We start from the raw sequence: 19,643 nt of genomic DNA on the forward strand, positions 1-19,643 counted from the left end.
CCAGCAATGCATGCCTTCTGCCACCACCTCCCCACCCCCAGCACTTCCTCTTCCTGTTTTTGGCCTGTTGCCCCGGAACCTGAAACTGGAGAAGGGACAAGCAGGAGAGCCCGCTGGCTGCTTGGCTGCCTCAGGTCCACTGGCTATTTATTCACTCACTGGAAATATCCAGACCCATGAGGTACATCAGGCTGAACTGAATGCTGGGGTATATTCCAGGGGGACATATACAGGTAACTAATCTGTTCCCTTACCTGGTGTCTCCCCTTCTATGTAGCCATTAAGGATGAATTGGCTTCTCCACTTACAAAGCTGGTGACCTTGGACAAGTATTTCAACCTCTCTGTGTCACATCAATAAAACAGGGGCCCACTTCTTATGGTTGTTATGACCATTTAATGAGCTAATGAATATAAAGCCCTTGGAACAGGAGCTGGCATACAATAAGCTTAACAAAGTATCAACGATTATGAGCAACATCATTATTCTTTTACAAATGAAGAAAAATGGGCTCAGAGAGGCGAGGTCAGACTGCTTCTAAGTGGGAGCTCTGAACTCAGATCCATGTGGCTTTAAAGCCCATGTGCAAAGTGGATAATAGAAGCTCTTTCTCATCTGGGTGCCCCTACAGACTGAATGCTTCTGTTCCCTCTAAATTCTCACCTTGAAACCCTAATCCCCAGTGTAATAGTAGTAGGAGGTGGGGCCTTTGGGAGATGATTAGGTCAGGAGGGTGGAGCCCTCGCCAACAGGTTAGTGTCCCTACAAAAGAGAGCCCAGGGGCACCTGGGTGGCTCAGTGGGTTAAGCATCCACTCTTGATTTCGGGTCAGGTCATGATCTCACTGTTGCTGAGATGGAGCCCTGCAGAGCCTGCCTGGGATTCTCTCTCCCTCTCTCTCTGCCCCTCCCCTGCTTGTGCTCTCTCTCTCAAAATAAATATATAAATTAAAAAAAAAAGGGGGGGGGTGTATGTGTTTATGCATGGAACCTGCTTAGGATTCCCTCTCTCTCTCTCTCTCTCTCTGTCGTTCTCCCCCGATCACACTCTCTAAAAGAAAAAGAACAAAAAGAGTGAGAGAGCCCAGAGAGCCCCTTGCCACTCCAGCCATGGGAGGGCAGAGTGAGTAGACAGCAGCTTTGAATCAGGAAGCCAGCCCCTCCACAGATTCCGAATCTGCTGACACCTTGATCTTGGACGTCCAGTCTCCAGAACTGTGAGGAAATAAATGTCTGTTGTTTATAAGCCACCCAGTTTGTTATTCTGGTACAGCGGCCCAGATGGACTAAGACAGTTGCTGAGGAGACTAAATAAGGTCTTGACATGTAAGCATTTACCACGGGGCCAGGCTACAGGAGGTGCACAATAAATTTTAGTTAAAAAGAAAAACATGGGGCTTGAAGCAGAAGAGAAATAGCCCAGGGGTGCCTGGTTGGCTCCGTGGGTAGAGTATGCGGCTCTTGATCTTGGGGTCATGAGTTCGAGCCTCATGTTGGGTGTTGAGATTGCTTAAATAAACTTTAACAAAGAGAGAGAGCGAGAGAGCGAGACAGCGAGAGAGAGAGAGAGAGAGAGAGAGAGAGAGGGAGAGAGAGAGAGAGAGAAAGAAATAGCCCCTGGACACCCTCAGCTGATCCCATGAGAGAACTGATCCCATGAGCCAAGGTTCTACCCCCTGGGGTGGGTGAGAGGGTCAGATCCCCACTCTGGGCCTCATCTGCCCAAGTTCCAAACCTGGGGCATAAGGGGAAAGTGTGCCCCAAACCACACGGTGCCAGATGGCTACCTCAGCAGGACAGAGACCACGCTTTCCACACCATTTGTCATATTCACAGGATCCAGGACCAGAAATCACAGCTGTTGGAATGGACCTGACCTGGGGACACCAGAACTGGCCAGCTTCCCAGAGGTCTTGAGCTGGGGAGAGGCTGGCAGCAAAGCCTGAAACGCTGGGCACTTTGAGGAAGAGGAAAAGCCCTGCTCCCAAGCTCTGGAAGAAACCCCATTACCCTCACCAGCCCCTACAATTCCTGGGGCTTTGACCATGCAGGCTGGCTGTATGTACTGTTCCCACACTAGGGGCAGAGTTCAGTGCCATGGGGCTGCAGAAAGAATAATGTGGACTGAGAAGGAACGGATGGCACGCGTCTTGGATCCTGATGAAAACCATTCACAGGAATACAAGCCACTGTTTTTTCCAGAACACTTCCCGCTTGGGAAATCTCCCCACAGATAGCAAGAGTAAAGTCAAGGGGGCCTCGCGGAATCTGGCAGGCGACTCCCAGGGCCCCAGCTCAGTCCCAGAGAGATCAGATCAGATCAGATTGCAAGCAACTTCACAAGGTAAATATAGCCAGAGTGCTGGGCCTGTTAACCCAAAATAAACAGCTCTCAGCCAGCCAAGGGCCTGCTTGAACCTGGCCACATGGGGCCTAAAGGGATAGGAAGGACAAGAGACTGCCAGCCCCACCTCACACTGGTCCGTGGATCCCGCATGGTGAACACTGGGATGCCAATTTTCAAGTATGAGACAAGATGACCATAGGACTCTACAAAGGGTGGGGCCTGGCTGGCTTTGCCAGGCATGTGCCCGCTACGCCTGAATGCCAACCATCATTCCTCGCCCCTGCTGGGCTCCATGGAGACCCCTGCCACCTGGTGACTCGAAGTCCAGGCCCTTCTGAGACAGTCCTCCCATGCCTGGCCCGACCCCAGCACCCGCAGTTGGGAGAGCCAACTGTCCTTTTCTAAGCCGAAGCTTCACTGTTCACTCCTTAAGGAGGGTGGGTGGCTGGGCCTGGAACAGGAGGGCCACCAAGCATAGCCACCCAGGTCATCCAGAGTTGTCTGAGCCTGCCGCACTACCTCAAATGCAAACCATTTATTAAGAAAGAATTGAGGCCTTGTCTAGTGGTTTATAAACTCTTTTGACCACTTCAGTCCAGTACTCCAAATGTTTCCATAAAGAGAAACACATTTGTAACAGAAACAAAAGTTTCCCCAAACAATACTTCTTTTTTTTTTTTTAATTTTTTTTTTTTTAACATTTATTCATCTTTGAGAGACAGAGAGAGACAGAGCATGAATGGGGAAGGGGCAGAGAGAGAGGGAGACACAGAATCCGAAGCAGGCTCTGGGCTCTGAGCTGTCAGCACAGAGCCCGGCGTGGAGCTCGAACTCATGAACTGTGAGATCATGACCTGAGCCGAAGTCGGACGCTCAACCGACTGAGCCACCCAGGTGCCCCACAATACTTCTTCTTAAAGGAAGGTAATATAGCCTATCCTTACAACACCCAATGCATGCTATTTCATTCCATTCTTATTTCATTTGAAAACAACAACAACAACAACAACAACAAAACAAAAAACAAAAACCTGGTGGTGATTCACTAAATATAGGTCATAAGCTAAATTTGTTGAACTTGCTGGTTGGGGGAAGGACAGGCCTAGGCTCTTTCTTTCTTTTTTAAATTAAAAAAAAAAATATTTATTTGGGGGGAGGGGCAGAGGGAGAGAGAGACACAGAATCCGAAGCAGGCTCCAGGCTCTGAGCTGTCAGCACAGAGCCTGACACGGGGCTTGAACTCATGAACTGCGAGATCACGAACTGAGCCGAAGTTGGACGCTTAACCAACTGAGCCACCCAGGTGTCCCTGATTTATTTCTTCAACAGTGTTTTACCGTGGCCCCTAGAGGGAAGAGGAACAGTGCTGGATCCTGGGGAAACAGGAAATAAGAGTATAGTGGAGGAAGTAAGTCATATAGTTACGTCTTTAGGACACGTTCAATAAGTGTAGTAGCAGGAGAGTGTGGATTGAAGGACATTTACCACAATCTGAAAATACTTATTTTGCCTAAATATTCAGTGCCTGCCATGCTCTCTGGGGCAGAGATTTTGCTGTCCTAGTTCCTGCACTTTCTCGGAGCCACAAGGTCCTCCAGGCACATAGTAAGCTCTCAATACATATTTCCCATAAGTAGGTGAATGGTCTCATCCTCACCTGAGAGGCCACAGAACAGGGGTGACTTGGAAGGTGAAACCAAGGAATTGGAATTAGCTAGATCAAGAGAAAGCCCAGGGGTGCCTAGGTGGCTCAGTTGGTTGAGCTTCTGACTTTGGCTCGGGTTATGATCTCAGGGTTCATGAGTTCAAGCCCTCCATCAGGCTCTGGGCTGACAGCTCAGAGCCTGGAGCCTGCTTTGGATTCTGTGTCTCTCTCTCTCTCTGCCCCTCCCTCACTTGCACTCTGTCTCTCTCTGTCTCTCAAAAATAAATAAACATTAAAAAAAAAAAAAAAAAAAGCTACCCAGAAGTCCCATTAGAGAGAAACCTGCTGGCTTTTACTTAAACTTTCTCAGCTTTAGTTCTCCAAGGGACCCCACCCGGCCCCAAACATTGATTACTATCATGCCATCTTAAGAAGCCCTAGAGTTCTCTCCTTCACCAGACCTGGACCCAACAACTGGCAGAACTCAATGCAAATCCCAGCTGAAAATTCCAGAAATGCAGGACAGACACTTGTGAAGTTTTACAAAAGGCTTCTCTGCGAGGCAGGGAGCACCCTCCCCTTGGGGCATTAGACAAATTTCCATTTATAAACAGCCTGGAGTGCAGAACCCCACATCTGGAAGGATTCAAAGGCCCAGCTACCAACCAGCTACAGCAGCCAGAGGGCAGTTAAGTAGAAATGGCTCCAAGTCAGACCTACCAGTCCATGAATTTTACTAGCTGGGTATCTTAACTTCTATGTTTCTAAGAGCCTTAGTTTTTCTATCTATAGTAAATATCTTTTAGAGTTGGTCTGAGGAGGGGGGCCTGGGTGGCTCAGTTGGGTTAAGTGTCTGACTCTTGATTTTGGTTCTGGTCATGATCTCATGGTTCATGGCTAGGGAGTTTGAGCCCAGCACTGATAGCTAGAGATTCTCTCTCTGCCCCTCCCCCACTCGAGCTCGCGCGCGCGCGCGCGCGCGCGCGCGCTCTCTCTCTCTCTCTCAAAAATAAACTTAAAAAAAAAAAAAGAGTTGATCTGAGGATAAAATAAGAATGAAAAAAAGGGTCCAAGGTCATTCATATCTAGTGGTTAGTAAATAGTAGTAACATCATCAAGATTATTCTAGAATTCATCACACAACTCCTCTCCTCCAAAACCTTAATGCCTCCCACTGCCTACACAAGAATTCAGATTTCCGAAACAGCCAGTCAAAGCCAAGCAACACCTTACCTGACTAGATTCACCTTTCTCAACTACTCCCTACACACCCTCAACTCCAGCCACACCTGCCCCACCACCTTTCCCTGAGACCCTAAATTTCCCATTTTGTAACTTTGCTCCCAACACTTCCTCTGATAAGAGGGTTCTTCCCGAGCTCTGACTCTATCACCTCTGGAATCACACTCTTTGGAATCAGTTCACCCCTGGGGCGCCTGGCTGCCTGGCTCAGTGGGTAGAGCGTTCAACTCTTGATGGTGGGGTTGTAAGTTCAAGCCCCACGTTGGGTATAGAGATAAAAAAAAAAAGAAAAAGAAATCAGTTAACCCTTACCAAAGTAGTCCCATGGGAACGAGGGTGAGCGAGATTCCTGAAAACCTGGGCCAGGTATGTTCTAAGTGCTTTGCAAGTACTAACGCAGTGAACCCTCACACCAACTCTGTGAGGCAGGTACTGCCATTATCCTCATTTTACAGGTAAGGAAGCGAAGGCCCCGAGACATTAAGTGACTTCCCCAGGACCTCACAGTTGTAAGCGGTAAAGCCGGGATTTAAACCCAAGTTGTCTGGCTCCAGAGTCCTTGTTCTTTCTTTGCTCTGCCGTATTCGGGCCTCGAGCTCTGTCCTCCTACCACTCCCGGTGTTTCCCCCTAGCGATGGGGCCACCCCAGGGTCACAGGGCTCTGCAGCTCACCAGCCAAGCGATCCCAGCCAAATTATCCACCTGGGACAAAGCACCTGCCCTCGCCTGCCCTCCACAGATCGTGTGAAGGTCACAAGAGATGGTGCAAATAAAACACTTAGCACAACGCCTGGCCCACTGCAAGAGCCCAATCAACAAAAGCAATGATTACTATTTAGTAATTAGCACTATGAGTAGTAACAGTTATTTCTTACTCGACTCCATGCCCCCCTGAACTCTGAACAACGTATCCCAGAGGCTCAATGTCTTATGATTTCAGCCCTTCCTTCCAACTCATTTTCACAGACATTCCAAGCAACTTCTGAACCCGTTCTGGGACCCGGGAACAAAAGGGTGCTGGCGGGCAGAGAACTTGAGGAGGCAGATAATCCAAAAATAATTGATCCCAGGTTGTGGAAAGCATTTTGTTTACGGCAGCAAGCTGACCTTCCCAATTATCTTCTGCTTAGGCTAACGTTACAGCCTGCCCTCCGCAGCAAACCAAGATTGCCAGTGTGCTTGCCATGGTCCCGCAAGGCACAGGGTCAGGCCGAGGGGGCTGCCTCTCACTTAGATAAACTGAGGCACAGGTGACTTGAGTCATACCCTCATCTCCAGGAGCTCCTGCAGGATGCTGATCATGTGCTATGTATCCAGGGCCCCTGGTTTAGGGAGTCCGGATGCTGAGCCTAGCAAAGGCATGTTGTTTCTAGAAACGCTGTCAGGAGTAGGATTCGTGTTTGCAGACGAGAGCGGGTCCAGCTACGGTGTGTACAATCAGATTCTGACAATTCCTCAACCTCTGGTGGGCTCAGTCAGGACTCATAACGAATCCTCATGCAAGACGAGAGCAGGATAGGTACCCGTTTTGTCCACATGAGGAAACTGGCTTCAAAGAACATAAGCCGCTTATCTGAGATCCTGCAGCCTATCTCCCCAGCACATCAGGGCACCTGGCCAGGCCCTTCCGCCCACAAGGGGGGAGTCTCTCAATCCCCTCCGGGCTCTTCAGAGACCCTCCCTCAATCTCACCTGCTGAGCAGGTGAGCCTGGTAGCCTTGCCAACTCTCCTACCTTTGGAGATCGGAGGTCACATCAGTGCCTCTGGTTTTCCATGTCTCTAGGAAGGAAGCCCTCTGGGGGCAGGAAGTTGGTTGTGCTGACTCACGGGCCAAGGGAGAGCAGTCCAGGAAACTTGCCACTGTTTCCATGGTGCCGGGCTGTGTGGCACCCCTTCCTCTCAGAGGCTCACTCACAAGGCTGGGTGTCTGCAGTGGGGAGTGGAGCAAGGTAGACCTGCCTGCCTCTTCGATCTGTCTGTCCAGGCCAACTCCATTTCTCCCATAGATTTACAGACTCACAACAGTTGCCCCTTGTAACCACTTTCCCAGAACGCAGGCTGTGATGGGGCTCGCCCCTCCTGTCAGAAGAACTTTGGGGAGTTCATCTGTGGAGCCAGGAAGCCTTCTCTACCCTGACCAGGGAAAATATAAAGATTTTTCTTTTGTAGTTTTTTTTTTAAAGTAATCTTTACACTTAACATGGGGCTCGAACTCACAACCCCGAGATCAAGAGTGGCATGCTCTTCCAACTGAGCCAGCCAGGCACCCCCTGACCAGGGAAATACAGGTCCCCAAGATATAGTCTGGATGAGCCAAGGCCCACCCAATGCCACTGGCTGCCCTGCTTCCTGACTTCCTGCACCATATTCTTAGCAGGAGGAAGAGGAAGGTGCCATCTGATTGAGAGGCTAGCTTCTCCAGGCTTAACAGGACTCCAGAGGGCAGGAAAGTGCTACCCATTAGATCCTCAGTTCTCCCGAAGTGGGAAGGGGGCTGGGCAGTTATGAATTTATGACCCCAAGAAAAAGGGGAACAGGTATGCCACCATCTTAAATCCAGTGAACAGCTGTGAGAAGCTAATGGTGTCACGCCCTGCCCCCAAACTGTAACATTTTTATTTTGCTTAGAAGAAACTTTCCCGCTCTATTTCCCATCTCCCAGGAGTCCTGGTCGAACATGTCCCTGGCTGGACATTGGTCAGAACTCCACATACCCACAAAAGGCACAAGTGCCCAAGACAGTTCTGAGCCTGCAGACTCAGGTTCAAATCCTGCTCTAGTAGAGTACTGTATCGCCTTGGGAAAGTTGCGTGGCAAAACCACCTGAAAGGGTAGTTGAGGAATTAGTGTGGAAGTTTAGGGAACCTACAGGATGCCTAGTACAGGGTGAGTGATTGGTAAATGTCAGCTAGTCTTAAAGATTCTTCAGGCAAAAGGCTCAGACTTGTCTCCAAGGATCTGGGAATGACAGAACAGAATTCCATCATATGACCTAAACTAAACACTAGGATGCCACTCCCTCACACACACACATTCTCTCATCTCCTCTCAAGGGCTTCCTCGATTTAATTCTTTTTAATTTTTAAAAACGTTTATTCATTATAAACACAAACAGAGCACAACTGGGGGAGGGGTAGAGAGAGAGGGAGACACAGAATCTGAAGCAGGTTCCAGGCTCTGAGCTGTCAGCGCAGAGGGCGACAAGGGGCTGCGACTCGTGAGCGGAGCCGTGAGATATGACCTGAGCTGAAGTCGGACGCCCAACCAACTGAGCCACCCAGGCACCCCTAATTCTTAGAGATACTTCTAAATAGCAGCCTTCATTTACTGATTCAGAAATCAAGATCCAGAGAGAAATGTGTCTCAGGTCACCCAGGCAGTGGCAGACCTAGGGAGAGCTCTTCCCCACCGGACCACCTGCCTTTTCCACTGAGGCCCCGTGTGCTCTGGGCTTGCTCAGGGCTTCTAAACAGTTCAGGTTCCATTGCGTCGGCCCACTTGTTTGTAGAACACAGGGAGAGTACCAGACACATTCCCAAGAAAACATGAGGGTGCAGCCACTCCCTCCCTCAAGGCCAAGAGCTCAGCTCACTCACTGGGGAGGCGGGAGTGCTCTGGGCTAGGGACCTTGTGGGGGGGGGGGGACCCCACTCACACAGGTTGATGTCACACAGTGATAATCACGAATTGTTCTGTAGGCCCCGCCCTGGGAGCCTCCAGGCCTGAAGGCATCTTCAGGGCCACTTCTTGGTCCAACCTGCAGCCTCACCTACACCAGCTCTCAGAGGCTTCTCGCTGCAGCCCAGCCTGGCATGGGAAGAGGAAACTATGCCTGACCCCCCAGATCAGCTGAAAGCCCATTCATGGGGAATATGTCCCACCGGCCTCCCCCACACCCAGTGACTCAGTGGCAAGTTTCTGAAGAGTAGACTGAGGGTGGAGAGCGGTTGTCAAAACCCCAGGCTGAGGCTCTCGGAAAATGCAGTGAGAGAAAGGTTGTCAGGAAATCCCCTCCACTAGGTGATAAAAGGGCATGGCCGATACCTTTTGGCCTCAAGTATGAGGTCATGTGAGAGACAGCTCGAGGGTCCCTCTCCACCTCTTGACACCTGCTCCCAAGGAGATCACACCCTTTCCGTCCTTCCTTTCCCCCTGAACATATGTGGGACTGTCTTCTTACAGATCCACTTCTAAGATACTGCTCTTTCCTCCCTATTTGCTGCATCAAACTTGCCCATTTGAAGGCACCTGAGCCCCCCAACCCTGGACAATTTCTATGACACCCAATCTCCCACACCAGGTGTCACTTGTCGCCCACTTTTCCTCACGTCCAGCACTCTGGACTTCCCACCCCCCAGCGTTCACAACACCTTTCTCCCAGATCTTTCCCTCATCCCCTGCCCTCCCGGCCCGCCCAGCTTGCTCCCTGTGGGCACCGTCGGGGCTGCGGGCGGGAGCGGCCAGGACAGGAGAGGGGGCAGGGCAGGGCGGCCCGAGCTCACCATGGCGAAGCCGGAGAGCAGAGCAGAGGTCCGGCTAGAGGCTTTGAGCTTGGCACGGCTCAAGTAAAGCTTGCGCCAGGACAGCGCCTGCATCGAGTGCTCGTTGAGGCTCATCACCTCGGAGTAACTCTGGCCGATCCAGTCCGGGTAGGTGACGGCGGCTGGCGGCGGCGACGACCCCGGGGTCTCCCCGTCCCCGCTGCGGCGGCGGCTCCGGCGGCTGCCGCTGGTGGTGCTGCCGCCGCTGAGGGGAAGCTCGGGGCTGTTGTTGTTCGGGGGCGGGGCGGGCTCCGGATGCATGGAGCACCGTGCAAAGGCGCGGGCCGGCCCGGGCGCCTGCGAAGGCAGCGGCCCCCACCCTCCGCCGCACCTCCGCCTCCGCCTGAGGCAGCCGCCGCCTGCCCCCCGCGCGGGCCGGGCCTGACCCAGACGGCCGCCAAGCACGAGAGGCAGGTCGAGGAAGCTGCTGCAGCCCCAACTCGCAGGCCCGCCGCGCCGCTTGCAAAAGCCCGGGGCGGCCCCGACGCGAGCCTGCGCGCTAGCCGGCGTCCAAGATCCTTGGTCCGGACCCTCGGCGCGCGCCGCGATTGGCCGCCCCCTTGGGCTCATTAGCATGGCCCCCGCCCATTCCTGACACCCCGCCCACGAGGAGGTGGGAGGTACCGGCGCAAGTCATGTGACTCGTGCCCTCCGACGGCACCGCCCACCGTCTCCGGCGCGGGCTACGAGCGTTTGCTCCTCTTTCTGGCAGCTCTCCAGGCCCTCGGGGCCGTGTCGAGCTCTCGCTGCCCGCGCCTCCCGTCTCAGCTGCTCCGATGGCCCCTTGCCCAGAGCTCGGACTCCTGGGTCGGGCCACCTGAGGTCACCTCTCGGCACCTCCTGAGGCCCGTTCCCCCTTGGAACTAAGTGGCTCAAGGTCTGTAGGAAAAAGCTGGCTGAGGTCTAGAGTTCATTCGGTCTTTACTTACTGAGCACCTACCAGGTGCCAACTTGTTTAGTCGCTCAGGGGTGAACAACATGGACAAAATCCCCTGCCTTCGTGGCGCTTATATTCTAGAGGGAAGACACACAAACACCAAGGAGTAAAATTATGATAGTTTAGAGGGTGATAAATGTATCCGGACAAAAAAAAAAAAAAAAAAAAAAAAAAAAAGGCAGGGTAAAGGGGATGAGTAGTGCCCGGGTTGCAATTTTTATTTAAGAATGCTGTGGTCGGGGAGTTTTGGTCTGTTTTGTTCAATCCGTTCACTTGACGGGTCACCAGCGTCTGATGTGTAGTAGGTTGGCTGGCACCCGATAAATATTTTTTGAATGAATGAATGCTCAAACCCATTCAGAAACTGTTTACTGAGCGCCTAGTAAGTGCGAGACTGAGGGATTCCACGAAAATGGTAACCTTACTGGAATCATATTTTAGTGGGGACAGCAGGCAATAAATTAATAAGTTTACACTTTTCTGACTTGGTCACATTTGAAATGAGACCTGAGCCAGCGATGCAAAAAGCCAGGAGCCTGTATTCAGGGGACAATAGCAAGTGCAAAGACCCTGAAGTGGAGGCAGAGGTGAGGTGGGGTTAGAGGTCTAAGCTCTGGGAGGACAGGGACATTTACTGTCGGGTTCACAAGTGTACCCCAGTATCTAGAATAGCACTAGGCACGTAGGTGGCGCTCAGTAAGTATCTGTTGAATGAATAGATGTGGGAGAGACAGTGATGAGTGAAGCTCATAATTAGCCCAGTCAAATCACAGGCATGTGGCATTCCAGGTCAGCGATGATGAAATTTAACTATTGTCACCACTAGAGGGCGCTCCTCCACACCCCCCACATTATGGGATAAACCTTAAGGCCCCTTCCTCCCCAAAGTCTCTGGGATTCCTCAGAGGCCTTTCTGGGCGTTTTCTTGAAGACTAGGCAAGTTGGAATTTGAAATCTCACCTCACTGGGCTTGTTTCTTTGATGGCTTTTGTATTTGTTACTCCTTCTCCTTACCATCTGTGTTCAAATGCCACCTCCCAAGACAGACCTTTCCTTTCTGTCTAAAGTAGCCCCTATCTCATATTCCATCATCTCACCCTACTTTATTTCTTTTGGAATTCTGATTACTACAGTATCTGAAATCACCTAGTTTGTTTATGTATTGACCTGTTTGTCCTTGTCCCCACCCCAGCCAATGAGCACCCTGAGAGCAAAGTTGGTGTCTGTTTAAGTCACTTTGTCAACACCCCAGGGACTCTCACGGGATTAGGTGCACAGGAAACTCCTATTTGAAGCATGTTTAATGAATAAGATGTGCTTGGGTCTGAAGAATCCTTGCTCAGACAGAATTGGGTACACACAACATTTGGAAGCTGGTGGGGCCTGAGGGAGGCCACGTCTGAAAGGGGAAGAGGCTGGAAGCTGGAAGGAGAGATTTGCTGATTTAGAAGCAACAATGGGATGTGGGAGTGGCAGTTTAGCAGGGGGCTTTGGTTTCCTTCCTCCAACTCCTCCATCATGCCCCTCCCCCCCTCCTTCTAATTCTCTGCAGTTTGAATCCTACCACATGCACAGAGCAGAAAAAATAAAAATATTATCCAGACTTGGAGGGGAGGCATCTGGGCAATCCCTGCTTCCGGCCCTAGGTCCTATAGCCCTGAAGGGCCTGTGGTTAGTAGCTTTTCCCCACCAGCCGGGACCTGAGATGCACCAACTCCATCCCAGACTAACCATTAGAGAATCCTGTTTGAAACCCAAGCTGCCCACCCCGGCGGTGCTTCCAAACTCCACGCGTAGCTCCCCCTAGTGGCCAGGGACGTGTACTCTCAGCCTTTGGGAGTTTATATCCAAAAAAAATCCAAATAGAATTTTTTCAGTCAACTCTGTGCGTGAGCCTATAGAGCTCCAACTGAAAATGTTGCTGCACCCTGCCGCTGTGGCTGTGGGCACAGCCCAGGGGTGACCAAAGATGGCCCGAGCTGCCCTTGGAGATCGGGTAGCAAGCTCCTGGTAAGATGGAGTGAAAAAAAGCTAATGCTTAAGTAGTGCTTACTAATGACAAGTGCTATTTTAAACCCTTTATTATTAAGTAATTTATATATTGTAAGTAAGTACATAATATACAAATATAACACGTATGATTTAATATATATTACATATAATTGATATATTAAAATTGTTATATACTCATTATATATTTAAATTTTTTATTTTATTTTTTAAGATTCTTTAAAATTTTATTTACTTTTTAAATTTAATTTTCTTTTTTTTTAATGTTTATTTATTTTTGAGAGAGAGAGAGATAGAACATGAGCTGCGGAGGGGCAGAGAGAGAGGGAATCACAGAATCCGAAGCAGGCTATAGGCTGTCAGCACAGAGCCTGACACGGGGATCAAATACACAGACTGTGAAATACTGACCTGAGCCAAAATCCAGTGCTTAACTGGTGGAGTCACGTAGGCACCCCTATTTTATTTTATTTTTTTTAATATTTCTTATTTTTAATTTGAGAGAAAGAGATTGAGAGCAGGGGAGAGGGACAGAGGGAGAGAGAGAGAATCTCAAGCAGGCTCCATGCTCAGCGTGGAACCCAATGTGGAGCTCCATCCCATGACCCTGGGATCATGACCTGAGCCGAAATCAAGAGTCCAACGCTTAACCAACTGAGCCACCCAGGTGCTCCTAAATATTGTTTTAAGTAGGCTCCATGGCCATCATGGGGATTGAACTCATGACCCTGAGATTAAGAGTCATATGCTCTACTGACTCAGCCAGGTGCCCCTTAAAATTTTATTTTTAAGTAATCTCTATACTCAACATGGGGCCTAAACCCACAACCCAAGATCAAGAGTTGCATGCTCCACAGACTGAATCACCCAGGGCCCCCCATATTATAGGTTATATTAAATACGTGAAATGATTTCATTGTTTATTATTTTATTATATTGAATATATTGTATTCAACTCAAGAGTTTTTTACAACTCATGCTACTAATATCACCATTTTCCAGATGGAAAATCAGAAAACTAATGAGTATAGTAAGTACTACAGGACATTAAACCTTAGAGTGGGACTCTAGGATCTGGGGCTTCACCACCATCAAACTCACACCTGCCTGCATCTCCAGAGGTATTTTGTTAACGTGTAAGTTACTAAAAACCACCCAAGCAGTTTAGTTTTAGCTTGTTCTTAGGACAAAGTTTGAGAACCACTGAACTAGATGGGCTTTAGTTTTTAAGTACTTTCAGTCTTTTACAATGGTTGGGGTTGGCTGTTCCCTTGTCTACTCAGTTGCAATGTGACCTTGGGCAAATTACTTAACCTCTCTGAGCCCCCAGTCCTCTTAGCAAAAATGGAGGTATTAGAAATATCTATTCATGGACCCTGAGTGTGGACACCTAGTCACCTCTCTCAGGCAGATTAATAGGAGAGGTATATTTGATGCCCAGCTGAAGAGGAACCTTCTTGCCACTTCCTGTTCAATAAAAGCTCAAAGAATTTTCCACTTTAAAAAAGAGAGTACTTTGGGGCACCTGGGGTGGCTCATTCAGTTGAGCTTCCGACTTTGGCTCAGGTCATGATCTCACTGTTTGTGGGTTCAAGGCCTGCATCGGGCTCACTGCTGTCAGGGAGGAGCCCGTTTTGGATCCTCTGTCCCCTCTCTCTGCCCCTCCCCTGCTCTTGCTCTCTTTCTCAGAAATAAATAAAACATTTAAATAAATAAATAAATAAATAGAGAGAGAGAGAGAGAGAGAGAGAGAGAGTACTTTGTTGGAGCCCATCATAATCTGATCCCTTGCTTCTGTTTACTTCCTTCTCCCATCTATGCCTCCCCCTCTGCTCTGAGGTTTAAAAAATTTTTTTTTCAACGTTTTTATTTATTTTTGGGACAGAGAGAGACAGAGCATGAACGGGGGAGGGGCAGAGAGAGAGGGAGACACAGAATCGGAAACAGGCTCCAGGCTCTGAGCCATCAGCCCAGAGCCCGACGCGGGGCTCGAACTCACGGACCGCGAGATCGTGACCTGGCTGAAGTCGGACGCTTAACCGACTGTGCCACCCAGGCGCCCCAAAAACCCCTAAATTAGGAGTGCCTAACTGGCTCAGTCTGAAGAACCTATGACTCAAGAGTCATCTAGGTGTCATGAGTTTGAGCCTTGTGTTGGGTATACAGATTACTAAAAATAAATAAATGTTTAAAAAACACCCTAAATTAATAATCATAAAAACAACCACCATTTCTTGAACTCATGCCTCTACAGAACAGGGCTTGTATACCTCTGGTAATAGGAAGCTCACTCCTTCCAGAAGCCATGCATTTCCGTAATGGTTATTTTTTTTTTTTTAATTTTTTTTTCAACGTTTATTTATTTTTGGGACAGAGGGAGACAGAGCATGAACGGGCGAGGGGCAGAGAGAGAGGGAGACACAGAATCGGAAACAGGCTCCAGGCTCCGAGCCATCAGCCCAGAGCCCGATGCGGGGCTCGAACTCACGGACCGCGAGATCGTGACCTGGCTGAAGTCGGACGCTTAACCGACTGCGCCACCCAGGTGCCCCTTTAATTTTTTTTTTTTTTGTTTGTTTATTTATTTTTGACAGAGACAGAGTGTGAGCATGAGCGGGGGAGGGGCAGAGAGAGAGGGAGACACAGAATCCGAAGCAGGCTCCAGGCTCCAAACGGTCAGCACAGAGCCTGACGCGGGGCTCGAACTCACAAACTGTGAGATCATGACCTGGGCCGAAGTCGGATGCCTAACCGACTGAGCCACCCAGGCGCCCCCGTAATGTTATTTTTAACAGTTCACAAGTTTTCCTTGTATGGAATTGGTATAGGCCTCCCTGTGACTCCCACTGTGTGCCACATAGAACGTGTGAAATCCCTCTGCTGCCTGGCCCTGATGCCAACTCCACAAGACATCTGGAAGGCAGCTTTAGTGAATGATCCAGAAGTCTTTCAGAATGGAAGAAATGGGTAAAGAAAGCTGGAAACAAAGTTAGGTAACTGTCAGGGGAGAGGTTGTAAAATTCAGAATTAGGATTTGTGGACTTCACTGTTGATCTCCAAATCATTCTCTGGGCCTGGAGGTCAGAGAGCATGTTGGGGAGTCCCTGCTCTTCCTCCCTGGTCTCCACTTCCTAGGCTTGTGGGGCTCACTCTTCCCCCCTGGTCAGGAGCCATTGCTGGGTCCATGTGTTTGTGCCTATGCCTTTTATGGGTAGTGTTTTTTCAGTCCTGGCTAAGAAACCATTGCCAACCCCAAGGTCATGAAGATATTCACCTGTTTTAAAACTTTAAAACATGGATTTAAAAAAAAAGATCTAGAGGTATTGTTGTATGTTTAGGCATATGATCCATCTCAAACTGATTTTTTTTTTTTTTAACTTTTAATTATAAGTAATCTCTATACCCACTTGGGGCTTGAACTCACAACCCTGAGATCGAGTCATATGCTCCACTGACTGAGCCAGCCAGGTCACCTTCAAACTGATTTTTGAGTGAAGTAAGGTTTCTTTGTTAAAATGTGAGGACAGTTTTGTCAAAAACCAAGTCCCTGCATATGTGAGGGTCTGTTTCTGGCCCCCCCACCTCTATTTCATTGCTCACTTTGTCTATCCTTTTGCCAGTATATCCTGTCTTGATTAGTCTAGCTTTATTTATTTATTTTTTAAAGACATTTGAGTCGTTTCCAGTTTTGTTTTGTTTTGTTTTTTGTTTTTTTTTGTAATTATAGGCAATGTTGGTATGAATGTTTTTTTTTTTTAACATTTATTTATTTTTGGGACAGAGAGAGACAGAGCATGAACGGGGGAGGGTCAGAGAGAGAGGGAGACACAGAATCTGAAACAGGCTCCAGGCTCTGAGTTGTCAGCACAGAGCCTGATGGGGGGCTCAAAGTCACGGACTGCGAGATTATGACCTGAGCCAAAGTCGGATGCTTAACTGACTGAGCCACCCAGGTGCCCCGATTAGTCTAGCTTTAAAGTAAGTCTCGGGGTACCTGAGTGGCTCAGTCGGTTAAGTGTCTGACTCTTGACTTCAGCTCAGGTCATGATCTCATAGTTTCAGCTCAGGTCATGATCTCAATAGGGATTGAGCCCTGTGCCAGGCTCTGTGCTGACAGCCTGGAGCCTGCTTAGGATTCTCTCTCTGCCCCTCTCCAGCTCATTCTCTCTCTCTTTCAATAAATAAATAAACATTTAAAAAAATAAGTCTTGAAGTCGGGGCGCCTGGGTGGCTTAGCTGGTTAAGTATCTGACCATTGATTGCAGCTCAGGTGATGACCTCACGTTTTGTGAGTCTGAGCCCCATGTCAGGCTCTGCGCTGATGGTGTGGAACCTGCTTGGGATTGTCTGTCTCCCTCTCTCTGTCTCCCTCCTCCCCCCCCCATCTCTCCCCCTCTCTAAATAAGTAAGTAAACGTTAAAAACAAGTAAGTCTTGAAGTCAACTAAATTAAGCCTTCCAACTTTGTTCTCCTTTTTCAAAATTGGTGTGGCCACACAAGGTGCTTTACGTCTCTCTCTATATTTTGGAGTAAAATGGGATAAATGTTGTCAATGCATACATGATTTGGGACTCAATGCATCTCTTCAAGGGGCAGGGTGTCAGAGAATTAAACATCTTCCTGGATGATCTAACATCTTCGCTGGCAAAACAGGACCAACTAGGCCACACTCTAGAGACTCAGCACCAGAGATCAGGGAGGACTGTATGGGCTGAATTGTGTCCTTGCAAAAGGATACCTTGTAATCCTAACTCCTAGTGCCACAGAACATGATCTTATTTGGAGATAGAATCTTTATAGAGGTAATCAAGTGAAATGAAGTCATTAGGGTAGGTCCTAATCCGATATGAGTAGTGTCCTTATAAAATGGGGAAATTAGAACACACACAGACGTACCCAGAGGGAAGATGATTTGAAGAGACTCAGGGAGACGATGGCCATCCACAAGTCAAGGAATGCCTGATGCTACCAGAAGCTAGCAGAGAGGCCTGGACCAGATCTTTCTATAGAGACTTCAGAAATACACCTCGATTTCCAATTTCTGGCCATCAGAGCTGTGAGACAATACATTTCTGTTGTTCTCACTCATCTTGGCTGTGGTACTTTGCTGCAGCTGTCTAGGAACCGAATATAAGTACCCCAGAGTGAGCTGAGGTGGGGTCTTCCAGTCAGCCAGGGGAGTTGAGCTCATCAGAGGGCTGCAAGTGTATTCAAGATGTCAACAGAGATTAGAAAAAGATACAGACTTCGGAGCTAGGTACACCTGGATTTGAATCCCAGCTTTGTCAGTTTGTAACTGTGTCACTTTGGGCAAGCAACCCAACCTCCCTGAGTCCCATCTGTCAAATGGGAATAGCAGTGGGTCTTGGCAGAAAGGTTTGTTATGAGTGTTCCACGAAAGAACATTTGTCTGGCAATTAGCACAATGCTCAGTAAACTGTGGTTACTATTTTCCCTCTTGTGGGATGTGCTGTTCTCGATGAAAGGGGATTGTCTCATTCCAAATCTAATGAATTGGGTAATCTGTGAGTATCTACTAAAGGCAGAATATCAGTGAGAATCCAATGGGAAAAACCAGACACCAGAGGAGGGGAATGGCTTTGTAGGCAGTGGGAGAGCTACGGGAGAAGGCAGACAGGGGAGGGGGAAGCAAGCGCAGATTAGCAACAGTAGGAGGGCCTTGATCACCTCTGGGGTTGAAGCCACTGGGGTTTCTGGGATGCAGGAGGGACTGGAGTCACCAGGTAGTAGCTGGACCCACAGCAGGCCTGCCTGGTGGGAGGTGGAGACACAGGAAATGTGGCTGCTGCTGGAGATAACTGCCTGAGGCAGGCAGAAAGGGAGAACCATCCTGGCTTCTCCCTTCCTCCCACCCACCTGGTTCCTATCACTGCCTCCCCCTGGCCAATCTGGCGGAAGCCAGCCGATCTGGCAGCTTGCTGGTGTTGGCCTGCCTGTGCCACAGAGCAAAGCAGAGTGAGGGCAAAGCATGGGGTTGCAGGCAGATAGGCCCAGGCTCAGCCTAAGGGAGCGGGGGTCACGTTTCAACTCCATGAGCCGGATTCCCTTTCTAGAAAATGGGGATAACAGTAGTATGGTAGTCTCTCCGCATAGAATAGTTGAGTGAGTACAGTAAGATAACACGAGTTAACAGTTTAACCCAGTTCCTGGCACACAGTAGGAAGTACTCTATAAATGTGAAGAACGATCTAGTTAGCCATTTTCTGCTCAGAGGATGGAAGGAGGGAGGAGGACAGAGGCCTGGGTATAAATTCACGGCACAGGAACGGTCTTGGTGCTGGTGATATTTTTATCTCAGACACGTGCCCATCTGTCCCCTCTCCATTCTAAGCTGGTGACTCTGTCAGTCTCCTTTTAGAAACCCTGAGTCAGGGCTGACCGCACTGAGTTCAGGGGAATTGGGAGTTTGGTCTCCATGCTCCTTCAAAAGGATTTCAAATCCTCTTGACTTTTAGCTGGTGTCTCTGCCTCCCACTGGTGCCAAAGCCTCCTGGCTTCCCCCAGCCTGGGGCTGAGCCACCTCCAGTCTCTCTCTTTGTATAATTAAGAAGAAAAATAGAACAGCCGATGTTGCCAAACATGTATTTAACGTGACACCCTGGGTTCAGGGAGTGAAAAATGAAAATGTTAAGGTTTAGAGTAAAAGTCTCCATGCTCAGCTGTCTTCTGACCCCGGGATTTCTCCTCAGCCTGACTGCCTTTAATCCTCTGCCCTGGCTTGTAAAAACCTTTCAGGCTGAAGGCATGTATTTCCCAGAGAAGTGTTCCAGCCTAATCATGCAAAAATGCCCAGCATCCCAGGAATAGCCTGTCAAGTGTGATGTGGTTCCGTGAGGCCCCGGGGAGAGTGGGGACGTTGGGGGTGGTGGTGGTGATGAGTTCTTGCTTTCCTTCACCGAG

General features: G+C 49.2%; 3 protein-coding genes across 3 annotated transcripts in view; 2 read left to right on the forward strand and 1 right to left on the reverse strand.

Annotated features, from left to right (window-relative positions):
- Positions 1 to 2,939, forward strand: part of MORN3 (MORN repeat containing 3) — a 21,718-nt gene extending 18,779 nt beyond the window's left edge. The window contains exon 6 of the mRNA XM_023241391.2: positions 1,836 to 2,939. The gene's annotated coding sequence lies outside the window, so the exon portion shown is untranslated. The remainder of the gene's footprint in view (positions 1 to 1,835) is intronic.
- Positions 1 to 10,271, reverse strand: part of ORAI1 (ORAI calcium release-activated calcium modulator 1) — a 15,428-nt gene extending 5,157 nt beyond the window's left edge. The window contains exon 1 of the mRNA XM_003994647.6: positions 9,737 to 10,271. Coding sequence (XP_003994696.4) covers positions 9,737 to 10,036 — 300 coding nt within the window. The 5' untranslated portion in view covers positions 10,037 to 10,271. The remainder of the gene's footprint in view (positions 1 to 9,736) is intronic.
- A 194-nt stretch (positions 10,272 to 10,465) lies between these two features.
- The window catches only part of KDM2B (lysine demethylase 2B), a 153,436-nt gene continuing 144,258 nt past the window's right edge, over positions 10,466 to 19,643 (forward strand). Inside the window, exon 1 of the mRNA XM_045041766.1 lies at positions 10,466 to 10,652. The gene's annotated coding sequence lies outside the window, so the exon portion shown is untranslated. The remainder of the gene's footprint in view (positions 10,653 to 19,643) is intronic.

The sequence above is a fragment of the Felis catus genome, chromosome D3, assembly GCF_018350175.1.
Source record: "Felis catus isolate Fca126 chromosome D3, F.catus_Fca126_mat1.0, whole genome shotgun sequence".
Taxonomy (NCBI): domain Eukaryota; kingdom Metazoa; phylum Chordata; class Mammalia; order Carnivora; family Felidae; genus Felis; species Felis catus.